General features: G+C 44.5%; 1 protein-coding gene across 1 annotated transcript in view; it reads left to right on the forward strand.

The window, feature by feature from the left end:
* The window catches only part of TSPAN8 (tetraspanin 8), a 100,793-nt gene that overhangs the window by 63,214 nt on the left and 10,577 nt on the right, over window positions 1-27,002 (forward strand). Inside the window, exon 6 of the mRNA XM_063927465.1 lies at window positions 21,341-21,457. Coding sequence (XP_063783535.1) covers window positions 21,341-21,457 — 117 coding nt within the window. The remainder of the gene's footprint in view (window positions 1-21,340; window positions 21,458-27,002) is intronic.

The following is a 27,002-nucleotide window of genomic DNA, read 5'->3' on the forward strand; positions in this document are numbered from 1 at the left end:
ACTGGCGTGCGCTGCTGCAATATATTCAGCTTCTGTAGAGGATAGTGCTACGGTAGACTGCTTCTTGCTTGTCCAGCTGATTAATCCTTCTCCGATAGAGAATAGATATCCACTTGTGGATTTTCTGTCACTTGTGTCTCCAGCCCAATCTGCGTCAACATATCCTGTTAACTTGTGACTTGTGTTTGCTGAGAGCTTAAGCTTCTTGTTAATCGTTCCCTTTAAGTAACGAATTACCCTCTTAACTGCATTCCAATCCATCTTGGTTGGTTTAGAGGCTTTTCTGTTTAAAATCCCGACTGCTGTGGAGATATCTGGTCTGGTGACGGTTGCAATGTATAGCAATTTTCCTATGGCTTTTCTGTATAGATGGTTATCCTGTAACAGGTTGCTCTGATCATTTGGTTCCTTTTCATAACTTGTCTCCATAGGAGTGCTTGCTGTCTTTGCATCTTGTATACCAAATTCCTCAATGGTTTCCTGAATTTTGTATTTCTGACTTAGTGTGAATGTTCCATCATCTTCTCTTGAGATTTGCATTCCCATGTAATGCGTTATGTGGCCGAGGTCTTTTGTTTCAAACTGACGGTTTAGTTCTTGTAGCAATTCAATTTCGTCCCCTTCTTGTTCAAAACAAACTAGCAAATCGTCCACGTAAATCAATACATAGAACCATCTTTCCTCTATCAACTTTGTATAGAGACATGGGTCTGCTTTGCTTCTGATGAATCCCTTTTCTGTCAGAACTCCATTTATCTTTGCATTCCATGCTCTTGCTGCTTGTTTAAGACCATATATACTCTTGTTAAGTTTACATGCATGATCTGGGTTCTGAGAATTCACGAAGCCTGGTGGTTGTTCCATGTATATATCTTCCTTTAGTTCACCATGTAGGAAAGCCGTCTTTACATCGAAATGTTTCACTTGCATACCCTTTATGGCTGCTGTTAGGAGTAAGGTTCTAATGGTAGTGTGCTTCACAACTGGAGCAAACGTTTCATCATAATCTTCTCCAAATTTCTGTGAATATCCTTTAGCAACCAGTCTTGCCTTGTATCTTTCTATTTTTCCTTCAGAATCATATTTGACCTTAAAAGTCCATTTACATCCTATGGCCTTTTTGTCTACTGGTAGTCTGGTCAATGTCCATGTCTGATTGTCTTCCATTGATTCCATTTCTTCTTTTGCGGCTCCTAACCATTTCTGTGCTTCTCTTTCAGAAAAATTAGCAATTTCTTCCCATGATGCAGGTTCTTGTATGTTAATAGCTTTTGCTTTGTAAGATAAACGTGCAGGTGCTTTTCCCTTGTTTTCTCTAGAAGAGCGTCTCACCCCCTCGGATGTACTCTCACGAGTGTCGCTGGTATTTGTCTTGTGTTGTACTTCAACTTCTTGAGTGATCTCTACTTCATCTGTTTCTTTGGATTCAGTGCTTTCTTCTTCAGTAGAGTCTACTGGAATTATGACTAGAGATGAGCGCCTGAAATTTTTCGGGTTTTGTGTTTTGGTTTTGGGTTCGGTTCCGCGGCCGTGTTTTGGGTTCGAACGCGTTTTGGCAAAACCTCACCGAATTATTTTTGTCGGATTCGGGTGTGTTTTGGATTCGGGTGTTTTTTTCCAAAAACACTAAAAAACAGCTTAAATCATAGAATTTGGGGGTCATTTTGATCCCAAAGTATTATTAACCTCAAAAACCATAATTTACACTCATTTTCAGTCTATTCTGAATACCTCACACCTCACAATATTATTTTTAGTCCTAAAATTTGCACCGAGGTCGCTGTGTGAGTAAGATAAGCGACCCTAGTGGCCGACACAAACACCGGGCCCATCTAGGAGTGGCACTGCAGTGTCACGCAGGATGTCCCTTCCAAAAAACCCTCCCCAAACAGCACATGACGCAAAGAAAAAAAGAGGCGCAATGAGGTAGCTGTGTGAGTAAGATTAGCGACCCTAGTGGCCGACACAAACACCGGGCCCATCTAGGAGTGGCACTGCAGTGTCACGCAGGATGGCCCTTCCAAAAAACCCTCCCCAAACAGCACATGACGCAAAGAAAAAAAGAGGCGCAATGAGGTAGCTGTGTGAGTAAGATTAGCGACCCTAGTGGCCGACACAAACACCGGGCCCATCTAGGAGTGGCACTGCAGTGTCACGCAGGATGGCCCTTCCAAAAAACCCTCCCCAAACAGCACATGACGCAAAGAAAAAAAGAGGCGCAATGAGGTAGCTGACTGTGTGAGTAAGATTAGCGACCCTAGTGGCCGACACAAACACCGGGCCCATCTAGGAGTGGCACTGCAGTGTCACGCAGGATGTCCCTTCCAAAAAACCCTCCCCAAACAGCACATGACGCAAAGAAAAAAAGAGGCGCAATGAGGTAGCTGTGTGAGTAAGATTAGCGACCCTAGTGGCCGACACAAACACCGGGCCCATCTAGGAGTGGCACTGCAGTGTCACGCAGGATGTCCCTTCCAAAAAACCCTCCCCAATCAGCACATGATGCAAAGAAAAAGAAAAGAAAAAAGAGGTGCAAGATGGAATTATCCTTGGGCCCTCCCACCCACCCTTATGTTGTATAAACAAAACAGGACATGCACACTTTAACCAACCCATCATTTCAGTGACAGGGTCTGCCACACGACTGTGACTGATATGACGGGTTGGTTTGGACCCCCCCCAAAAAAGAAGCAATTAATCTCTCCTTGCACAAACTGGCTCTACAGAGGCAAGATGTCCACCTCATCTTCACCCTCCGATATATCACCGTGTACATCCCCCTCCTCACAGATTATCAATTCGTCCCCACTGGAATCCACCATCTCAGCTCCCTGTGTACTTTGTGGAGGCAATTGCTGCTGGTCAATGTCTCCGCGGAGGAATTGATTATAATTCATTTTAATGAACATCATCTTCTCCACATTTTCTGGATGTAACCTCGTACGCCGATTGCTGACAAGGTGAGCGGCGGCACTAAACACTCTTTCGGAGTACACACTTGTGGGAGGGCAACTTAGGTAGAATAAAGCCAGTTTGTGCAAGGGCCTCCAAATTGCCTCTTTTTCCTGCCAGTATAAGTACGGACTGTGTGACGTGCCTACTTGGATGCGGTCACTCATATAATCCTCCACCATTCTATCAATGTTGAGAGAATCATATGCAGTGACAGTAGACGACATGTCCGTAATCGTTGGCAGGTCCTTCAGTCCGGACCAGATGTCAGCATCAGCAGTCGCTCCAGACTGCCCTGCATCACCGCCAGCGGGTGGGCTCGGAATTCTGAGCCTTTTCCTCGCACCCCCAGTTGCGGGAGAATGTGAAGGAGGAGATGTTGACAGGTCGCGTTCCGCTTGACTTGACAATTTTGTCACCAGCAGGTCTTTCAACCCCAGCAGACCTGTGTCTGCCGGAAAGAGAGATCCAAGGTAGGCTTTAAATCTAGGATCGAGCACGGTGGCCAAAATGTAGTGCTCTGATTTCAACAGATTGACCACCCGTGAATCCTTGTTAAGCGAATTAAGGGCTGCATCCACAAGTCCCACATGCCTAGCGGAATCGCTCCGTGTTAGCTCCTTCTTCAATGCCTCCAGCTTCTTCTGCAAAAGCCTGATGAGGGGAATGACCTGACTCAGGCTGGCAGTGTCTGAACTGACTTCACGTGTGGCAAGTTCAAAGGGCATCAGAACCTTGCACAACGTTGAAATCATTCTCCACTGCACTTGAGACAGGTGCATTCCATCTCCTATATCGTGCTCAATTGTATAGGCTTGAATGGCCTTTTGCTGCTCCTCCAACCTCTGAAGCATATAGAGGGTTGAATTCCACCTCGTTACCACTTCTTGCTTCAGATGATGGCAGGGCAGGTTCAGTAGTTTTTGGTGGTGCTCCAGTCTTCTGTACGTGGTGCCTGTACGCCGAAAGTGTCCCGCAATTTTTCTGGCCACCGACAGCATCTCTTGCACGCCCCTGTCGTTTTTTAAAAAATTCTGCACCACCAAATTCAAGGTATGTGCAAAACATGGGACGTGCTGGAATTTGCCCATATTTAATGCACACACAATATTGCTGGCGTTGTCCGATGCCACAAATCCACAGGAGAGTCCAATTGGGGTAAGCCATTCCGCGATGATCTTCCTCAGTTGCCGTAAGAGGTTTTCAGCTGTGTGCGTATTCTGGAAAGCGGTGATACAAAGCGTAGCCTGCCTAGGAAAGAGTTGGCGTTTGCGAGATGCTGCTACTGGTGCCGCCGCTGCTGTTCTTGCGGCGGGAGTCCATACATCTACCCAGTGGGCTGTCACAGTCATATAGTCCTGACCCTGCCCTGCTCCACTTGTCCACATGTCCGTGGTTAAGTGGACATTGGGTACAACTGCATTTTTTAGGAGACTGGTGAGTCTTTTTCTGACGTCCGTGTACATTCTCGGTATCGCCTGCCTAGAGAAGTGGAACCTAGATGGTATTTGGTAACGGGGGCACACTGCCTCAATAAATTGTCTAGTTCCCTGTGAACTAACGGCGGATACCGGACGCACGTCTAACACCAACATAGTTGTCAAGGACTCAGTTATCCGCTTTGCAGTAGGATGACTGCTGTGATATTTCATCTTCCTCGCAAAGGACTGTTGAACAGTCAATTGCTTACTGGAAGTAGTACAAGTGGGCTTACGACTTCCCCTCTGGGATGACCATCGACTCCCAGCGGCAACAACAGCAGCGCCAGCAGCAGTAGGCGTTACACGCAAGGATGCATCGGAGGAATCCCAGGCAGGAGAGGACTCGTCAGACTTGCCAGTGACATGGCCTGCAGGACTATTGGCATTCCTGGGGAAGGAGGAAATTGACACTGAGGGAGTTGGTGGGGTGGTTTGCGTGAGCTTGGTTACAAGAGGAAGGGATTTACTGGTCAGTGGACTGCTTCCGCTGTCACCCAAAGTTTTTGAACTTGTCACTGACTTATTATGAATGCGCTGCAGGTGACGTATAAGGGAGGATGTTCCGAGGTGGTTAACGTCCTTACCCCTACTTATTACAGCTTGACAAAGGGAACACACGGCTTGACACCTGTTGTCCGCATTTCTGGTGAAATACCTCCACACCGAAGAGCTGATTTTTTTGGTATTTTCACCTGGCATGTCAACGGCCATATTCCTCCCACGGACAACAGGTGTCTCCCCGGGTGCCTGACTTAAACAAACCACCTCACCATCAGAATCCTCCTGGTCAATTTCCTCCCCAGCGCCAGCAACACCCATATCCTCCTCATCCTGGTGTACTTCAACACTGACATCTTCAATCTGACTATCAGGAACTGGACTGCGGGTGCTCCTTCCAGCACTTGCAGGGGGCATGCAAATAGTGGAAGGCGCATGCTCTTCACGTCCAGTGTTGGGAAGGTCAGGCATCGCAAACGACACAATTGGACTCTCCTTGTGGATTTGGGATTTCAAAGAACAATGGAGATGGATGGATTGGATACTAGTATACAATTATGGACGGACTGCCACGGTTAGGTGGTATAAAAAAACCACGGTTAGGTGGTATATATTGTAATAATAATACAATTATGGATGGACGGACTGCCTGCCGACTGCCGACACAGAGGTAGCCACAGCCGTGAACTACCGCACTGTACACTGGTTGATAAAGAGATAGTAGTATACTCGTAACAACTAGTATGACACTATGACGACGGTATAAAGAATGAAAAAAAAACCACGGTTAGGTGGTATATATTATAATAATAATACAATTATGGATGGACGGACTGCCTGCCGACTGCCGACACAGAGGTAGCCACAGCCGTGAACTACCGCACTGTACACTGGTTGATAAAGAGATAGTAGTATACTCGTAACAACTAGTATGACACTATGACGACGGTATAAAGAATGAAAAAAAAACCACGGTTAGGTGGTATATATTATAATAATAATACAATTATGGATGGACGGACTGCCTGCCGACTGCCGACACAGAGGTAGCCACAGCCGTGAACTACCGCACTGTACACTGGTTGATAAAGAGATAGTAGTATACTCGTAACAACTAGTATGACACTATGACGACGGTATAAAGAATGAAAAAAAAACCACGGTTAGGTGGTATATATTATAATAATAATACAATTATGGATGGACGGACTGCCTGCCGACTGCCGACACAGAGGTAGCCACAGCCGTGAACTACCGCACTGTACACTGGTTGATAAAGAGATAGTAGTATACTCGTAACAACTAGTATGACACTATGACGACGGTATAAAGAATGAAAAAAAAACCACGGTTAGGTGGTATATATTATAATAATAATACAATTATGGATGGACGGACTGCCTGCCGACTGCCGACACAGAGGTAGCCACAGCCGTGAACTACCGCACTGTACACTGGTTGATAAAGAGATAGTAGTATACTCGTAACAACTAGTATGACACTATGACGACGGTATAAAGAATGCAAAAAAAACCACAGTTAGGTGGTATATATTATAATAATAATACAATTATGGATGGACGGACTGCCTGCCGACTGCCGACACAGAGGTAGCCACAGCCGTGAACTACCGCACTGTACACTGGTTGATAAAGAGATAGTAGTATACTCGTAACAACTAGTATGACACTATGACGGTATAAAGAATGAAAAAAAAACCACGGTTAGGTGGTATATATTATAATAATAATACAATTATGGATGGACGGACTGCCTGCCGACTGCCGACACAGAGGTAGCCACAGCCGTGAACTACCGCACTGTACACTGGTTGATAAAGAGATAGTAGTATACTCGTAACAATTAGGATGACACTATGACGGTATAAAGAATGAAAAAAAAACCACGGTTAGGTGGTAGGTATATAATAATAAATAATACAATTCTGGTCGGACGGACTGCCTGCCGTGTGCCGACACAGAGGTAGCCACAGCCGTGAACTACCGCACTGTACACTGGTTGATAAAGAGATAGTAGTATACTCGTAACAATTAGGATGACACTATGACGGTATAAAGAATGAAAAAAAAACCACGGTTAGGTGGTAGGTATATAATAATAAATAATACAATTCTGGTCGGACGGACTGCCTGCCGTGTGCCGACACAGAGGTAGCCACAGCCGTGAACTACCGCACTGTACACTGGTTGATAAAGAGATAGTAGTATACTCGTAACAATTAGGATGACACTATGACGGTATAAAGAATGAAAAAAAAACCACGGTTAGGTGGTAGGTATATAATAATAAATAATACAATTCTGGTCGGACGGACTGCCTGCCGTGTGCCGACACAGAGGTAGCCACAGCCGTGAACTACCGCACTGTACACTGGTTGATAAAGAGATAGTAGTATACTCGTAACAATTAGGATGACACTATGACGGTATAAAGAATGAAAAAAAAACCACGGTTAGGTGGTAGGTATATAATAATAAATAATACAATTCTGGTCGGACGGACTGCCTGCCGTGTGCCGACACAGAGGTAGCCACAGCCGTGAACTACCGCACTGTACACTGGTTGATAAAGAGATAGTAGTATACTCGTAACAATTAGGATGACACTATGACGGTATAAAGAATGAAAAAAAAACCACGGTTAGGTGGTAGGTATATAATAATAAATAATACAATTCTGGTCGGACGGACTGCCTGCCGTGTGCCGACACAGAGGTAGCCACAGCCGTGAACTACCGCACTGTACTGTGTCTGCTGCTAATATAGACTGGTTGATATTTAAAGAGATATTAGTAGTATACAACAATACTATACTGGTGGTCAGGCACTGGTCACCACTCCTGCAGCAAAAGTGTGCACTGTTAATTAATATAATTGTACTCCTGGCTCCTGCTAACAACCTGCAGTGCTCCCCAGTCTCCCCCACAATTAATTATAAGCTTTTAATTTATACATTGATGACTGTGCAGCACACTGGGCTGAGCTGAGTGCACACAGACTGAGTCACACTGTGTGACTGACTGTGCTGTGTATCGTTTTTTTTTCAGGCAGAGAACGGATATAGCAGAGAGAAGTGAACGGATATATTATATTAAATAAAAGTTAACTAGCAACTGCACTGGTCACTGACTGTGGTAAACTAACTCTGTCTGCGACTCTGCACAATCTCTCTCTATCTAATCTATCTATCTCTATTCTAATGGAGAGGACGCCAGACACGTCCTCTCCCTATCAATCTCAATGCACGAGTGAAAATGGCGGCGACGCGCGGCTCCTTATATAGAATCCGAGTCTCGCGATAGAATCCGAGCCTCGCGAGAATCCGACAGCGTCATGATGACGTTCGGGCGCGCTCGGGTTAACCGAGCAAGGCGGGAAGATCCGAGTCGCTCGGACCCGTGGAAAAAAAAGTGAAGTTCGTGCGGGTTCGGATTCAAAGAAACCGAACCCGCTCATCTCTAATTATGACATCATCTCGTGTTTCTTCTATGAATGTCACACTGTTGCTTATAACTATTTTTCCAGTTCTTGGATTTAAGATTCTGTAGCCTTTTGAATGTTCGCTGTAGCCGACTAGAACTCCCTCTTCTGCTCGGTTCTGCAACTTGCTTCGTTTTTCAGCAGGAATGTAGACGAAGGCTCTGCATCCAAAAACTCTAATGTGCTTTAAGCTGGGTTTCTTACCGTGCCACAGCTCATATGGTGTCTTCCTTACTGCTTTGGAAAGTAGTCTGTTTTGAAGATAGGTGGCTGTTGCTGCTGCTTCACCCCAATATTTATCAGGTAGTCCTGAATCTGTAAGCATGCACCTTATAATTTCTGTTAGTGATCTGTTTTTCCTCTCAGATACACCGTTTTGCTCTGGTGTATATGGTACTGTCTTCTGATGCTCAATACCGAGTCCTCTTAAGTACCGTTCTATTTTCTGTCCTGTGAACTCGCCTCCATTGTCGCTGCGAAGAGTTAGCATATTCCTCTTGAACCTGTTTCTGGTCATGGTCACATAGTCTTGCAGCTTTTCTAAGACTTCATCTTTACTTTTTATTAGATAAGTGACTGTGAACCTGGAGTAGTCGTCAATGAATGTCAGCATATACCTTTTGTCTCCTACGGTTCGCGTTTTCATAGGTCCACATACATCACTATGTACCAGGTCTTGTGGTCTGGAAGCTCTGTTTTCACTTTTCTTAGGAATTGTCGTCCTTGTTGCTTTTGCTTTTATGCAGCATTGGCACTTCATCATTTCCGAACAGTCTGACACTTTGAGATCCCTGGCTAGGTCTCTCCTCTGCATTTCCGTTATGCAATCTGGGTGTCTGTGTCCTAATCTTCTATGCCACTTGTGAATACAGTCAGCGTGTTTCTGTGTACTCAGCTTTGCCTGCTGTGCTGCGATATCCAGACAGTATAAATGTTCTTTTATTCTGGCTGTAGCTAGCGTTTGTCTACCATTTTGGATAAAACACTTATTATTCTGAAACTTTACAGTAAGTCCTTTTTCTACTAGATTCTTTACTGATAGCAGTGCTCCTTCAAGCTTGGGAACGTATAGCACATCTGTTACGGGTATTTCTGCATAGCTGCCATTACCCTTGGAGCATAGGAATTGACCATTCCCTTTCCCTTCTGCAATGATATTTGTTCCATCTGCTAGGTAGATTGTTTCTTTATGGTTCAAATCAAGTTCAGTAAAGAAGTCCTTGTTATTTGTCATATGACTAGTCGCTCCTGAGTCCACTTTTCTGACAATTGGGTTACTGTCGCTTTAAATGTTCCATTTCAATTGTGTGCTCCTGTATCTGTAAGTGTGGCTTTGGCTCTTTGTTTGTGTAATCTTTCTGGTGGTTTGTGCTGCTCTGTCTTCCATATGGTGCAATCTTTTTTCAGGTGACCCACTTTCTTGCATCTGAAACATGCTCTTGTTTCCCTGGTGTGTGGCTTAGTGTCCGCCATTTTAAGTGCTTTCTCTGTGTCACTTTCAGTATTGCACTCTGTAAGCTCCTTTCTGCGTTGATACTCCTCTATGAGCCTGTTCTTCACAAAGTCTAGTGTGATTTCTGCTTCAGGTCTCATTTCTAGTGCATTTATTAGTGCACTGTATGTATCTGGTAAACTGCACAGGAGGATAGCTACTATGTGGTTGCTTTTGATTTCTTCTCCCATTGACCTGAGCTGTATGGTTATCTCTAGTAGTGCACTGATGTGTTCTTGCATTGTCTTGCCTTTATTAAATCTCATTTGGTATAATTTTCTTAATAGGAATAGTTTGCTGTTCAAACTTGATCCTTCATGCACTCTCTGTAATGCTGTCCACATGTCTTTAGCTGTACTCTCTTACTCTCTGTAATGCTGTCCACATGTTTTTAGCTGTACTCTCTTGTCTTATGTGTATAAGCTGTTCATCTTCCACCAGTAAACTTATAGTGGCTCTTGCCTGTCTGTCCTTCTTAATCCACTGCTGATCCTCTCCTGCAGGTCTGTCTGCATTTATAACATCCCATAAATCATCTCTGGTTAATAGCATTTCTACTTTAAACTTCCATGTCTGATAGTTCTCATTAGAAAGCTTGCTAGCAGCTAGTCTGAGATCTGTGTAATTTGCCATAACCCTTCCTTGTATAGATCTCTCTGTTCTTCTGTGGTATTAAACTTGTTTTACTCACAGTTTTCTTTCCAAGGTTCTCCTGGGTTGTTTCTTGTGTACGTTACACAGTCTGCTGTCTGCGCCTGCTGGGACTTGCAGTGCAACTCGTGATCTGGATGCTGCTTAGGATGCACTCCTGAAAACTTTATCTTGTATAGACTCCAGTCTGGGCCCATAACCTGTTGGCATAGTGCGATGGATTGATACCATAGGTGTGCAGCAGGAGGTCTTATAGATAAAGGATCACCCCAGGAGTTACCTTGTATTCAGATAGAACGAGACTTGAGATGTATATCTTCTTTATATAGTACTGAGTACCAGGATCAATATAACAACAGGTTTCAGTAACAGCTTCTTAACTTAAACGTGTCAGTAACATGAGCTGCTCAGCTCACCTCCTTTCCTCAGAGACTTTTCTAGAACAGACACGTGGGGAGGAAGAACAAACAAGTACATACATATACAGCAGACAAACAATACACCTCTGTAAGTATACAGCGCCATCTGCTATCCCCGTACGGTAACTACATGCATATAAACAAACCCATAGTCTGTTGTACATATTTCAACAGTTCAGTTCAGCCGGTCACCTTGTCAGCTATCGGCGTAGGAGGTTACTTCCAGAAAATGTGGAGAAGATGATGTTCATCAAAATGAATTATAAATTCCTCAGTGGAGACATTTACCAGCAATTGCCTCCAGAAAGTACACAGGGACCTGTGATGGTGGATTCCAGTGGGGACGAATTAATACTCTGTGAGGAGGAGGATGTACACAGTGAAAGGGGTGAGGAATTGTGAGGATGAGGAGGAGGTGGACATCTTGCCTCTGTAGAGCCAGTTTGTGCAAGGAGAGATTGATTGCTTCTTTTTTTGTGGGGGCCCAAACCAACCAGTCATTTCAGCCACAGTCGTGTGGCAGACCCTGTCGCTGAAATTATTGGTTTGATAAAGTGTGCATGTCCTGTTTATACAACATAAGGGTGGGTGGGAGGGCCCAAGGACAATTCCATCTTGTACCTCTTGTTTTATTTATCTATCCATCATGTGCTGTTTGGGGACTATTTTTTTTAAGTGCCATCCTGTCTGGCACTGCAGTGCCACTCCTAGATGGGCCATGCGTTTGTGCCGCCCACTTGGGTCGCTTAGCTTAGTCATCCAGCGACCTTGGTGCAAATTTTAGGACTAAAAATAATATTGTGAGGTGTGAGGTGTTCAGAATAGACTGGAAATGAGTTAACATTATTGTTATTGAGGTTAATAATACTATAGGATCAAAATTACCCCCACATGCTATGATTTTAGCTGTTTTTTGAGGGTTTTTTTTTTAAAAACACCCGAATCCAAAACGCATTCCGAATCTGACAAAAATCTGAAAGGGTGGTTTTGCCAAAATGCGTCCGAATCCAAAACACGACCCCGGACCCGAATCCAAAACCAAAACACAAAACACAAAAAATGCCCGCTGCACATCTCTAGTGGCAACTGAGCATTTACAGGGAAAATACAGACGTTACCAAGCGTTTTCAGGGAGGGTGTCCGACATCAGCTCCGGCCCCGATCAGCCTGATTCTATCGCACTGGATGAGTAAGTCCTGGGCTGCATAGAGACTGCATACACAGAATTTTAGCATCTTGGCGTACGCAAAACATTGCACACTTGCACAGCGAAAATACACTCCCACTGTAGGCGGCAAATATCTGAATGCAGGACAGCCTAAAACGCAGCCCAGCCATCAGATCTAAATGACTTCCACAGTACCACCCAATCAGATTCTAACTGCCAAATGAAAGTTAGAAGCTGATTAATTGGTACTTGATCTCGCTCCACTTTATCTCTCTCTCTCTCTTTCTCTCTTTCTCTCTTTCTCTCTCTCTCTCTCTCTCTCTCTCTCCAAGGTTTGATATCTCTCTCTCACAGTGAGAACTAGGGCTTTATAACATGTATTGCCACTCTGTCAATTTTGCAAAGTTTGAAAACTACTTTGCTCTTGAAATAGTGAAAATCAAAAGATCATTGGCCCTCATTCCGAGTTGATCGCTCGTTATTTTTCATCGCATCGCAGTGAAATTTCGCTTAGTGCGCATGCGCAATAGTCGCACTGCGACTGCGCCAAGTAACTTTGCTATGAAGATAGGATTTTTACTCACGGCATTTTCTTCGCACCGGCGATCGTAGTGTGATTGACAGGAAATGGGTGTTACTGGGCGGAAACACGGCGTTTTAGGGGCGTGTGGATGAAAACGCTACCGTTTCCGGAAAAAACGCAGGAGTGGCCGGAGAAACGGGGGAGTGTCTGAGCGAACGCTGGGTGTGTTTCTGACGTCAATCCAGGAACGACAAGCACTGAACTGATCGCACAGGCAGAGTAAGTGTGGAGCTACTCTAAAACTGCTAAGTAGTTTTTGATCGCAATAATGCGAATACATCGGTCGCAATTTTAGGATGCTAAGATACACTCCCAGTAGGCGTAGGCTTAGCGTGTGTAACTCTGCTAAATTCGCCTTGCGACCGATCAACTCGGAATGAGGGCCATTGCGGGAAGAATTCCTTTTATTGATCTGACTTTTTACTGTCAGGAAAAGTAACTAACAAGAAAACTGTCACCTTTTTCCCCAAAATAAGTGAACACTGTACTATATTTTGTTTTTGTATTTGTGGTGCACCTGCAGCAAAAAAACTTTCTATCTACCATTTTACTTTGAGGGGACAACTGGATTTCTCTCAGTCTCTGTAATGGCTGTAAACCCCTAGGACCGCTCAACAACAACTTCTAAAATGGAGAGACACTGGTCTTGTCTTCCATCTACTATAAGAACAATTCAATCTCTGTTTATTGCATCGTAAAATACCAAACAATAATACTTGACTGTAAAAGATAAAGAATAAAAAAGATTCAAGAATGAATTGGTGTTGTAACATATGTGGCTGACGTTGATCACAAGTTGACGTAATTCCACCTGCTTTGATGGATAAAAAATACTGGTATGTATTGGCAGAACCTATGGTGTTTAGAGGTGTCAGCAGTGTGTGATGGAGGTCAGTACATGGCAGATAGTTTAAAGTAATAAGATGCAAGGTAACACAAGGGTAATGCAGGTATGCACGTATAACTGGTACCAACACATCCAGCCACAAGCTTATGGGGTTAATACAGGTAGTGTGCATTTTAGGGTACCACACCATCAGAGCATAGGGAACCCCAAATAGTGTACTGCGTCCCCTTGCATGTTGCAGGCAAGGTGCCTCACTGCGCTTGGCACATTTTACTATTCCCAATCATAGTCCACTTGGATGGTAAAGTATGAAAAGGTGTAAAAAATGCAAAAATCCTTAAAACGCGATATGTGTCAGCCATATTTGTGTCGACCTTTTGTACCTGTCAACCTTTTCCAGTGTTGACCTTTGTCAGTGTCAACCTAATGCAAGTCTATCTTTTGTCAGTGTCGACCTAATGCATGTCGACCTATTGCTTGTCAATCTAGCCATTGTCTATCTAAACATTGGAACCCGAACAAGACTTTGTTAAATTTCACCTGTGTGTACATCCGGTTGCCATCCAATTATACTCCTTCATCTGCAAGTCACCTGTTACCACCCATTTATACTCCTAATGCCGAAAGTGGAGTTGCATATGACTCTTAATTGCCTATAGAAATGTGCACTCAGCAAATGAGTATGTTCAGAGCCGTAAGGGGGCACAGCCAGCAAATATGTCAGCAGCTTGTAATGAGTCAAATTGCTGTGTGCACCGCCGGAGGAGAAGAGGAGAGGAGCAGCGTCAGGGGAGGACCCGGAGGAGGAGGAGGGAGGGGGAGTGGAGCAGCAGCGCTATGTAATTTGTAGCGGCACCGCTGCAGCAGTCCCTCTCCTTCTGCATTGGCAGGCCTGCGCTGCTGTGAATGCTGGGATGCACTTCCCTCATCCCAGCATTCACAACGGCGGCAGGCAGCCAATGCGGAAGGAGATGGACAGCTGCAGCGGCGCCTCTACCAATTACATAGCGCTGCTGCAGCTCCAGTCCCCCTCTCTCCTCCTCCTTCTCCCCTGCCCGGGATCTGCCAGCACCGAGGAGCCTGACTGCCTGAGCCAGCAGGGAGAGATGGTATCTATCTATCTATCTATCTATCTATCTATCTATCTATCTATCTATCTATCTATCTATCTATCTGTCTGTCTGTCTGTCTGTCTGTCTGTCTGTCTGTCTGTCTATCTATCTATCTCTCTATCTCTGTCTGCCGTAATGTGTAAAAAGGGGGACGCTGTCTGCTGTAATGTGTAAAAAGGGGACGCTGTCTGCCGTAATGTGTAAAAAGGGGGACGCTGTCTGCCGTAATATGTAAAAAAGGGGACGCTGTCTGCCGTAATATGTAAAAAGGGGGACGCTGTCTGCCGTAATGTGTAAAAAGGGGGACGCTGTCTGCCGTAATGTGTAAAAAGGGGGACGATGTCTGCCATAATATGTAAAAATCGGGACTGGCTGCCGTAATGTGTAAAAAGGGGGATGGTCTACCATAATTTGTAAAAGGGGCTCTACCTGGTGTAGTGGCGCTACTGTGTGGCGTAATTTGAATAATGGAGACTACTGTGCACCGTAGTATGAATTGGTATTATTTTGTGGCCACACCCCTTCCCCATGAATCCACGCCCCTAAATTTTACATAAAGGGGGCACCAATGCCGTTTCTTGCACACAGCGCTAAAATGCCTAGTTACGGCACTCAGTATGTGCAGTGCATAAATATGCAGGTTCCATTCGCAAAACTAACTTGCATCAGCCCCACTAGGAGCACTTAGAGAACCAATATACCAAATGTGAATTTACAGAATCTTTGCTTAATTGCAGCCTGGTTGAAAGTTTGTTACCTAGTTGAAACACTTGTTTGTTTCATGACACTAGATTTGTCTAGTTGGTGTTACTAATGCTGCTTTCAGATCGCAAATGCCGGATCCCACCCGGTAAGAGAAAAGTGTCCTTACCGGGTGGGATCCGGCATTTGCGCTCCTTTGCTGGCTTTCCGACCTGGCAATATACCGGGTCGGTTGCCATAGCAGCGGGGGGGGGCAGCAGCAGCAGGGGCGGGGGTGGAAGCGGCGCCGGGAGATGAGCTCATCTCCTGCGCCGCCTCTCCCTATGCTGTGAATGGGAGCCGTGTCGCATCGGAACGGCTCCCATTCACACTGCGCCTGACCCGGTATTCAACCCGATAATAACCCTTCTTTTTTACCGGGTTGAATTACCGGGTCAGGCGACCCGCTAATTCAGCAAAGGAGCTTTCACATCGCACACTTACCCGTTTCGACACGGCAATATGCCGTGTCGATACCTGGTTATTTGTGCGATGTGAAAGGGGTATAACAGTACTGTACATTGTTAATTATTAGCTGCAGCTTTTTCCTTTTCAAACACATAAAGTAAATATTTATGATGTGAATAAAAATATATCACGGGAAAGTACATGCAGATCTTTGCTTTCACTGTCCACCATTGCGGATTTGTTTTCAGCAGGAATACAGCCAAATGCTTTTCCTATTTAAGGCTTTGATAACAGACATTTAAAAAGAAAGAAAATATTTAGCAGAAGAGAACACTAGAGGAAATTATATGATTATAAAAAGCAACCTACAATCTATGAATGATTGCTTTCAGAAATAAAATAAGTTTTAGGGAATGTAGATGGACTTAAAGCTGCATTCTCACAAGTTTCGTAGCTGTTTAATTCGAACCTAGGGGGGTAATTCAGATCTGATCACAGCAGCAAATTTGTTAGCAGTTGGGCAAAACCATGGAGCCTATTCAGACCTGACCGCTAGGCTGCGTTTTCTCACAGCCTGCGATCAGATCTGAACTGCACATGCGCAAGGAGATTGACAGGAAGAGGGCGTTTGTGGGCGGCAAGTGACCGTTTTCAAGGAGCGTCAGGTGTGTCCAAGCGTTGGAAGGGAAGGTGTCTGACGTTAAATCCGGTCCCGGACAGGCTGAAGTGATCGCATCGGCTGAGTAAGTCCTGGGCTGCGCAGAGACTGCACAAAATCAGTTTGTGCAGCTCGGCTACACATGCGATCGCACACTTGCACAGCTAAAATACACTCCCCCTATTGGCGGCGACTATCCCATCGCAGGACAGCAAAAATCGCTGCCCAGCGATCAGGTCTGAATTACCCCCCATGTGCACTGCAGGTGGGGCAGATATAACATTTGCAGGGAGAGTTAGATTTGGGTGGGTTATTTTGTTTCTGTGCAGGGTAAATACTGGCTGCTTTATTTTTACACTGCAATTTAGATTTCAGATCGAACATACCCCACCCAAATCTAACTCTCTCTGCAAATGTTGTATCTGCCACACCTGCAGTGCACATGGTTTTGCCCAACTGCTAACAAATTTGCTGCAGCGATCAGATCTGAATTAGACCCCTATTTTTATAGGATTTTCTCCTATTTCTCAGTCTTACCTTTGTGAAATCTTTATATGTGGGACAGTTACAGTATATAGTTGCACAATCTCCAAGAGCAAATGAATAAGGATAGGTTCATATGTACTCTTAAGGTCCCCATACACTACTGAGACTTTTCCTAGGGGAGAAGTCACATATGATCTCCCTTTAACTGCCTGGCAGCTTCCCTCGTATGCAGCAGGGCTGTTTCTAGCCAATTTGGCTCCCAGTGCAAGATTTAAGAATGCCCCCCATCGACATTCAAAAATGTGCCCCCCTACCCTCCTTCATGTGTGTTGAAAGTGCGCACGCTCCCGGTGAGGTCATGGCTTCACTAAAATGGGTGTGGTCTAGCTAAAATGGGTGTGGCCTCACATGAAAAGACTACTTTACACCCCAGTTTTTTACCCTGCACCAACAGACCTCGGGCACCACAGGTATAAAAATTCCACCATATTAAGCCCCACGCAGTAATGCCCCTTGCACCATATTATGCCATACACTGCAATGCCATGATACATTATGCCCTACAGTAAAGCTTCTAATTACTTTTAAATTACCTACTCATTGCCAAGAGTTTCATGCACTGGGTGTCATGCTCATTGCCAGGGGTTTCATGCTTTGGGATTCATGCTAATTGCCATGGGTTTCATGGTCTGGGATGGATGTCATGGTCATTGCCAGGGGTGTGCAATGCTTGTTGCCAGGGGTAATGTTCATTGCCAGGGGTTTCATGCTCTGGGATGGGTGTCATACTCGTTTCCAGTGGTGTGTAATGCTCTGGCATGGGTGTCATGCTCGTTGCCAGGGGTGTGTAATGCTAGTTGCCTGGGGTAATGCTCGTTGCCAGGGGTGTATAACGCTAGTTGCATGGGGTAATGCTCGTTGCCAGGGGTGTGTAATGCTAGTTGCCTGGGGTAATGCTCATTGCCAGGGGGGTGTAATGCTAGTTGCCAGAGGTGTGTAATGCTATTTGTCAGGGGTGTGTAATTCTCGTTGCCAGGTGTAATGCTCGTTGTCTGGGTTCAGTTGTAATGCAAGTTGCCAGGGGTGTGAAATGCTTGTTGTCAGGGCTCAGGGGTGTGTACAAGCTTACAGCCCGCTAGCCTGCCCACCAGTTGCTCCACTTCTCCCCCACCTCCCTGTCATAATTCTTCACTCGGGGGGGCAGAGTTTCACAAAATGACGTGTTGCATAGTGATGTCGTAATGCAAACGCGTCATTCCGTGAAACTCCACCCCTGAGTAGAGTACTAATGACATTGAGGAGGGGGAGCAGTGAGGAACAATGAGAAGTGCCACCGCGGGTGCCCCGTGCGATTGCACAGCTCACCTGCTGCTAGTAATGGCATTTATTCCTTTTGCATACGATGTATCGAATGCGATCCCAGTCAAGGCTACTGGATCCAATAGATCTATAGCAATCTTCGGCTCCGATCCAATGCGCACAAGACTGCGCATCGGATCAGAATCGGAGGTAAAACACATGCGATTTGACACTTTTCATCCGATTTCTCGGCCCGATGTGCCGGAATCGGATGAAAAGGGCCCTAGTGTATTAGTCAGAGCCCTTCAGATGCCGGAGACAAGGACTGGTTGTAGGGATTGTGCAGTGAATGAGCACGATGACAAGAAGTGCACTCCAGAGCCTCTCTGCCCACTAAATCAAATGTTGTTTTACTGTGTTTGCCATGGAAAATTGTAAATCATTAAATGCAGCTTGCAGAAAAAAGTACCGCAATCCTATCAGATATTTGTTTAAAAAAAAAAAAAATCCTATATGCAGACATTTTCAAAGAATTGCAGTTTTTAAGCACACATAAACATAGAAACATTTTAAGTACACATACAGTATAGTCAATACATAAAAAAAGAAATTTACAGTTTTCATCGGTGACCATGATCATTAAAATGTCATACTCGCAATCTGAGATCTGTGCTAACAAGAAAGCTTCAAACAAATGGAAACACCACTTTTACATGCAAAACAATGATATACTGTATTCTCCTATAGCTGAGAGTGGTTTCCAGTCAATGTATAGACAGTGTATGGTTAGACAGTTAATAGGTGGATCCCCATAGGAGCAAAATGAAATAAGTTGACATGGTCAAAAGGTCTACATGACAATAGTTGAAGCACAAATAGTCAAGTTGTGTGTTTTTTTCAACTTTTACTTCATTTACCATCCACGTGGACTGCGATTGGGAATAGTGATCTGTGGCAAAACACAGCAGTAGCGGAACGAGGCATATTGCCTGAAGCGTGGCTAGCGGAGTGAGCAAGGGTCTATGGGGGTCATTCCGAGTTGATCGTAGCTGTGCTAAATTTAGCATAGCTACGATCACGTTCCCGGACATGCGGGGGGACGCTCAGCACAGGGTTAGCCCGCCCCGCATGTCAGGCCCTACCCCCCACCCCTGCACAGGTACAAAAGCATCGCACAGCAGCCCGCCCCCCCACAGGCGTGGCCAGACCGCCCCCCAAAATGGCGGTCAAACGCCCCAGCGACCACCTCTGCCTGCGGCAATGGCGCATGTGCAGTTCCGACCCGATCGCTGCGCTGCAAACAACTGCAGCGATTGATCGGGTCGGAATGACCCCCTATATTTTCACTAATCATGGTCCCACACTGTGAAATGGATAAAATTTGGTAAAGAAATAAATACAAAATAGTCGACATTTTAACCCTGTTGATCTTAGACCTAGTCGACCTTTTCCTGGTTGGCCTTTTGACCCTGTCAACCTTTTGCATGTCAACCATATGGGGTCGACCTACTGACTATTTATTTAAATCTATTATACCCCACCCACGGAGAATACAGGCATAAGCAGCTCCATATACTTTTACTGAAGTGCAAGGAAAACCTGCAGAACATTATATATAAAGGTGATCATGAGCATTTCATATTGCTTTAAAAAAGAACTTAATTTTAATATGCACTGCAGAGATACACTGTTCAGATCAGATAAATGCTCTAATCCGCATACACACAGAGCTATTTTTATCTTAGTACAGTAAGTATGGTATTTGGAAGTCGGGCATCGCAATTTTTAACCAGCTCATAGTATGCGACCTCCCAATCTGACCATTGCATGACTGTCTATTGGCTAATCGCAGATAACGGGTGATCGGCCCAATAACTGCGTAATTATGTACGCTGTTTAGTTTCATGTAGATAGAGTCTTCACTGTTACTTACACCAAGCCCAGGCATACAGTAACTTAAGATACTGTAAATAAATAAAATGATCAATATTGTCTGTCAGCTCCTGAACTATTGTATACAGTGGCACAATTCATGATTGCAAGTGCTGAGATTTGCATTACTATCATTATATATATTTTTTACTGATTTTAGTTTAATTTAAAAAAAAAAGTTTCTGTAGACACTTGGGCGAAACAGTATTTCTAATTGATATGTAGACTAAAAACTAGATTCAGCAGTTTAATCAGGGTCCACTCTCCAGCAGTTATGTACTAAAACAGTGCCTGAGCAATGCTTTGGGTAAAAGAGTGTGTATTGCCCTATAAACCTTTCCATAAGGAGATGTGTTTAATGAAATCAGGACTACTACACTGTATTCAGCGGAACTGATAAGGATGGTGATTGGTGACATTTGCTAACAAGTGAACACTAAACTGAACTGTTTGAAAAATAAAGTCTGATACATTGTGATCAATGCTGCTCTATTGAACTGAATAAAGAAGGTTACAGTAGTGATACAGACTGCATTGCTTAATTATAGCTATTTATAAACATAGACTGGTATTTTTAATATTATGATACATGTAACAAGCAATGTTTAGAATTAATTATATTATAATTCTGTCATTATAACTGGGTTTTTTTTATATAGTAGGCTTGGTAACTTCAGTTTTACAAATATTTCTATAATAGCCATAACCTATTAGGTAGGATTGTTTTGATTAGATGTATTATTATGATTAGATTATTATTATTAATATTATTATGTTTTTATGAAGTGTATATAATATAGTTGTAGTAGAATTACAAAATGTATTTGTGCAATACCAACCCTTTAGTAGCCATAGCTGAAATGCCAATACAGTATATTTCTTTTTAGAAATAGTGATCCCAGTACACGGTACCTTTTGCTACATCATGTGATTATATTTGCCAATTGTAGTAGCTAGTGAAACACACCTCAGGCATAGGCTTGTCACCTATTGTTGTTTTCTATACTGTATCAAGATCTGTACCAAACATTTTAGTAAGATGTTCGTATAAAATACAATTTTATGTGATTTTTGTGACCCTCGTTGTCTCCCTTTTTTCCCCCCTTTGCTTAGAGCAAGTGCTGTGGCATTGTTCATGGTCGGTCAGATTGGGGTTCTAGTGTTCCAAGCTCTTGTAGTTGCGTTCAACTACAGGAACCAAGTTTATGCACATCTGGTTACTATAAACAGGTAAGGACATTTGTTTGTTTTTTTACTTTAGTTTTAACATGGTTTTACATCATTTAAGCTTATTACATCAGAACAATTAGAGGGTCTAATTCATGTACGCAATAGCTGATTATCAGGGCAATGGAGGGATTATCGGCAGACTGTGCATGTGCTACGGACAGGAAGTGACCATGTGGAGGTGTTTACACGGGGAGTGGTTTAAAAAACGCAGGCGTGCCAAGGCTGTTTTCAGGGAGTGCATCTGCCGTCATCTGCAAACTCGTATGTGTAAAAACATGACACCTGCACCACTACTGCTGTGTATAGTCTGCCTAGCCAAAGACCAACCCAACTCTATAGAGTTTGTGATGGTTCCAGAGGGCGTCGCTTTTCATTCCAGGGCGTCCGCTTTACTTTCTAACATTAGCTGTTCTGAAGCCTAGAAAATAGCAATTACATTTGCGTACAAACACAAATTAGGCTCAGAGCGTTTCCAGCTTCTCCAGCTACTTTATCTCCATCCAAGACTTAGTAAATAGACCCCTAAATGTCCAATTAGACATAGGCAAATGTCTATGTATATCTATCAGGTTTTGTCATTTTGGGGGTGCTCAGTTTACCTTTATAGTCCTAGACTTACCACTTGTATTTACAACAGGCCACTATGATAATATCCTAATGCTCTCTAAAGGTATCCATTTTTGCTGTTGATTACGTTTTGTAATTTTTTTGGTGCAATTTGACAATCTTTATGTTTTCATTTTCAGTGAAGTCACAGAAATAAAATCTCCAGTAAGGGTTGTGTATTTGTTGCAATAACTTTGTCACATATCAAAAATGCAGCCTCCTGAATAATTTTTTGTAACATTTAGATTCAAAATAGACAAATATAGTGTATATTTACTACTTGTGTTTTGGTTCTAATGTTATCGTCATGTTTTGGTTTTGCAAAGCCACCCTCAGGTGTTTCGGTTCGGAATTCAGATTTCAAATCTGAATCCTGGATTTTGGATTTGAAAATGAATAAAAACAGCTAAAATCATGTAATTTTTGCAATCTAAAACACAAAATTTTGATTTAAAATCGAGACTCAGTTGGTATGGATGTCCTCAGGAGACTGATATGCACATTTGTAAATGTTAGTAGAAATTTCCCAGTGTTATCATAAAACATTTCCGCGTCATTAACGCAGAGTGGATGGATTCAACACGTTTTGAGAGTCAGAATATAAAGTTTGCCACTACTGTAACTAAACATTTTAGATAGATAGAGTACTGGAAGCCCCCCTCCTAACCCTCGGACGGTGTGGCATTACATGAGGGATGTAGTTGCTTTACCGGCGGTCGGGATCCCAGTGGTCAGGATACCAATGCCGGAATCCCGACCGCTTACAATGCCTGCAGCCGGAATGCCAGCAAACAGGGGCTATTCCCACTCGTTGGTGTCCAAGACACCCATAGAGTATGAATAGAACCTGTGGGGAGCTCAATGAGCCACCGAGCCCACAAGGGGCTTCATTGTGCTCTCCCCCCACCCACCGGCATTCTAGAGGCCGGGATCCTGTGGTCGGGATGCTGACCCCCGGGATCCTGACCTCCGGCATTACAGCCCCAACCCCTACATGGTATAGGCAGGAAGGCTAGCAGCATCATTATAGGTTGGGGCAGTGGCCATGCAGCCCACAGAACATCACACCATGGACAACAGCACCGGCTGCACCGCCCTCACTACTGAGCTGGATTTCACAGATGTGGAACGCTAGTGTTTTGTTCGCAGGTTTAAGCCAGTTTAAGACAGATTCATCTTAGTGACTCTTAAAATTATCCTTGTAAAATAATTTACTATAGGTAGCTACAGTAGGGAGTGTTGTTGCAGACATAGTTCATACGGCTTTACTTTTAGCTAAGAAAGTGACTAACAAAAGTCCTGTTATCCAAGAAGAACCTGTACACCCCTTAGAATATAAGCTCTCACGAGTAGGGCCCTCTTTCCTCATGTGCTTATACTTTTCTTACTTTAATAATCCTCAACTGCCCAGATCCCGCAGTTTTTTGGCCACCTCGAACTTATCTCTATGTCATTTACTGGTGTAGTTATGCTTAGTTACCCTGTACTTGTCCTATATTGTCTTCAACTGTAAGTCACTGTTTTCCTGTTTTGATTATGTGCATATGTACTCTGTAATTGGGCGCTGCGGAACCCTTGTTGCGCCATATAAATAAAGGATAATAATAATAATACAATATGTCAAGATGTTTAAGCTACTTAGGGATTCACAAGTCTAAGTATCATTGATCTAATAATAATAATAAAAATAGAATCATTCCATATCAGCATGGTGATTTATGCAACTAAAGTTACAGCCTATTTCTCATACGTCCTAGAGGTTGCTGGGGACACTTCAAGAACCATGGGGTATAGACGGGATCCGCAGGAGACATGGGCACTTTAAGACTTTGAACGGTGTGAACTGGCTCTTCCCTCTATGCCCCTCCTCCAGACTCCAGTTTAGAATCTGTGCCCAGGCAGACTGGATGCACAACTGAGGAGCTCCATTGAGTTTCTCGGAAAAGACTTTATGTTAGGTTTTTTGTTTTCAGGGAGGCTGCTGGCAACGGTCTCCCTGCATCGTGGGACTTAGGGGAGAGAAGTCAGACCTACTTCTAGGGAGTTTAAAGGCTCTGCTTCTTGGCTACAGGACACCATTAGCTCCTGAGGGTTTGGAACACTAGGTACGCCTAAGGGTTCATTCCCAGAGCCCGCCGTCACCCCCCTTGCAGAGCCAGAAGTCAGAAGACAGGTGAGTAGAAGAAGAAAAGAAAACTTCAGTGACGGCTTCTAAGGGACCGCACAGCAATCGCGCTGCGCGCCATGCTCCCATACACAGCGGCACTGTAGGGTGCAGGGCGTGGGGGGGGGGAGGGCGCCCTGGGCAGCATTATAAACCTCTTTTTAGGCTGGCAGACTGGAATTGAAGTGCCTGGGCACTAAATTCATACCCCCGCCGACATTATTTATTTAAAAACGAGCGGGCTGAAGCGCGCCGTGTAGGGGGCGGGGCTTAGCCCTCACAGCTCACATCAGTGCCATTTTCTCTCCAGAGCATGCAGAGATGCTGGTCCTTCCTCACCACTGATAAAACAAGTAACAGGGTGCAAACCAGAGGGGGCACAGCATATTTGGTGCAATATAAGTGATTATAAAGCACTGCAGGGTCTAAGGCATTATATTTATAGCGTTTTAGATCCGGGACAGGCGCTGGGTTGTGAGCTGGCAAACTCCCTCTGTGTTTCTCTGACATGCTTTACTGTCGGTCTGTCCCCCTTTTGGCCCAGTGTGTCTGTGTGTGTCGGTACACGTGTGTCGGCATGTCTGAGGCAGAGTGCTCTTCCCAGGAGGAGACTGTATTGGGGGCAGAAATGGCTGTGGGAGTGACCCTGTTGGCACCGCCGACTTCTGACTGGGTAAATGTGTTGAATGCTTTGAATGCTAATGTGGCTCTTATAAGTAAGAGTTTAGATAAATCTGAGTCTCAGAACCAGGTATGGAAAAAAATCCGTGGAGGATGTGTTATCACAGGTACAGACCCCCTTGGGGTCACATAAACGTTCGTTTGCGCAGTTAGCAGACACAGATACCGACACGGACTTTGACCCCAGTGTCGACTATAGTGATACCAGGTTAGACCCAAAATTGGCAAAGAGCATTCAGTACATGATTGTGGCAATAAAAGACGTGTTACACATCACTGAGGACCCTGCTGTTCCTGATACTAGGGTTTGTATGTATAAGGGAAAGAAACCTGAGTTAACGTTTGCTCCCTCTCATGAACTGAATGCCCTTTTTGAAAAAATGTGGGAAAATCCTGACAGAAAGTTTCTGTTTCCCAAAAAAATTCAAATGGCGTATCCGTTCCCCTCTGGGGATAGAGAAAAGTGGGAGTCATCTCCCGTTGTAGACAAGGCGCTGTCACGTTTGTCTAAAAAGGTGGCTTTACCGTCTCCTGACATGGCAGCCCTTAAGGATCCTGCGGATCGTAGGCAGGAAAATACGCTGAAATCCATTTATGTCACCACAGGTACGCTACTTAGACCAGCTATTGCATCTATGTGGGTGAGTAGCGCTATCGAAAAATGGGCAGATAACGTCATCGGATATAGATACCCTGGACAAGGATAACACCCTTTTAATGCTGGGTTATATCAGGGACGCTGCAGCCTACCTAAAGGAAGCGGCGAGAGATATTGGCCTATTGGGATCAAGGGCCAATGCCATGGCAGTCTCAGCTAGGAGAGCATTGTGGATTCATCAATGGAATGCTGATGCTGACTCTAGGAAAGCTATGGAGTCTCTATCGTATAAAGGTGGTGTATTGTTTGGTGAAGGTCTCGCTGAACTGGTTTCTACAGCTACCGCGGGTAAGTCGTAATTTTTGCCTTATGTTCCTCCACAACAAAAGAAAGCTCACCACTTTCAGATGCAGTCCTTTCGGCCGAATAAATACAAAAAAGGCAGAGGTTATTCCTTCCTTGCTAATAAAGGCAGAGGAAAAGGTAAAAGATCTCCGTCCGTGGCAGGTTCTCAGGAGCAGAAGTCCTCCCCGGCTTCTGCCAAATCCACCGCATGATGCTGGGGCTCCTCTGCGGGAGTCCGCACCGGTGGGGGCACGTTTCAAGCTCTTCAGTCAATTCTGGGCTCATTCGGCCCTAGACCCGTGGATTTTAGCAATAGTGTCCCAGGGGTACAAACTGAAGCTTCAAGACGTTCCCCCTCGACGTTTTTTCAAATCAGCCTTACCAGCTTCTCTTCCGAACAGGGAGGTGGTATGCGATGTAATACAAAAGTTGTGTCTAAATCAAGTTATTGTCAAGGTTCCCCCGGCACAACAGGGAGAAGGTTTTTATTCAAGCCTGTTTGTGGTCCCGAAGCCGGACGGCTCGGTCACACCAATTCTGAACCTAAAGTCCCTCAATCTTTACCTTAAAAAAAGTCAAATTCAAGATGGAATCTCTCCGAGCATTGATCTCCAGTCTTGAGGAAGGGGATTTCATGGTGTCGGTCGACATAAAGGATGCCTACTTACACATCCCCATATATCTTCCGCATCAGGCTTACCTGAGGTTTGCTACTCAGGATTGTCATTACCAATTTCAGACGTTGCCGTTTGGTCTGTTCACGGCTCCGAGGATTTTCACCAAGGTAATGGCGGAAATGATGGTCCTCCTTTGCAGGCAAGGAGTCGCGATTATCCCGTACCTGGACGATCTCCTGATAAAGGCGAGATCCAAAGACAAGCTGGAGCAGGAAATTGTGCTATCCCTGACAGTGCTGCAACAACATGGTTGGCTCCTAAACCTGCCAAAATCACAGTTGAATCTGACAAAGCGGCTGTTGTTTTTGGGAGTGGTTTTGGACACAGAATTACAGAGAGTTTTTCTTCCAGAAGAGAAGGCTCTGGAATTTCAGAGTTTGTTAAAACAAATTCTGAAACCAGCGAGAGTATCAATTCATCAATGCACTCGGTTGCTGGGGAAGATGGTGGCGGCCTACGAGGCCATTCAGTTTG

This window comes from Pseudophryne corroboree, chromosome 6, assembly GCF_028390025.1.
Source record: "Pseudophryne corroboree isolate aPseCor3 chromosome 6, aPseCor3.hap2, whole genome shotgun sequence".
NCBI classification, from domain to species: domain Eukaryota; kingdom Metazoa; phylum Chordata; class Amphibia; order Anura; family Myobatrachidae; genus Pseudophryne; species Pseudophryne corroboree.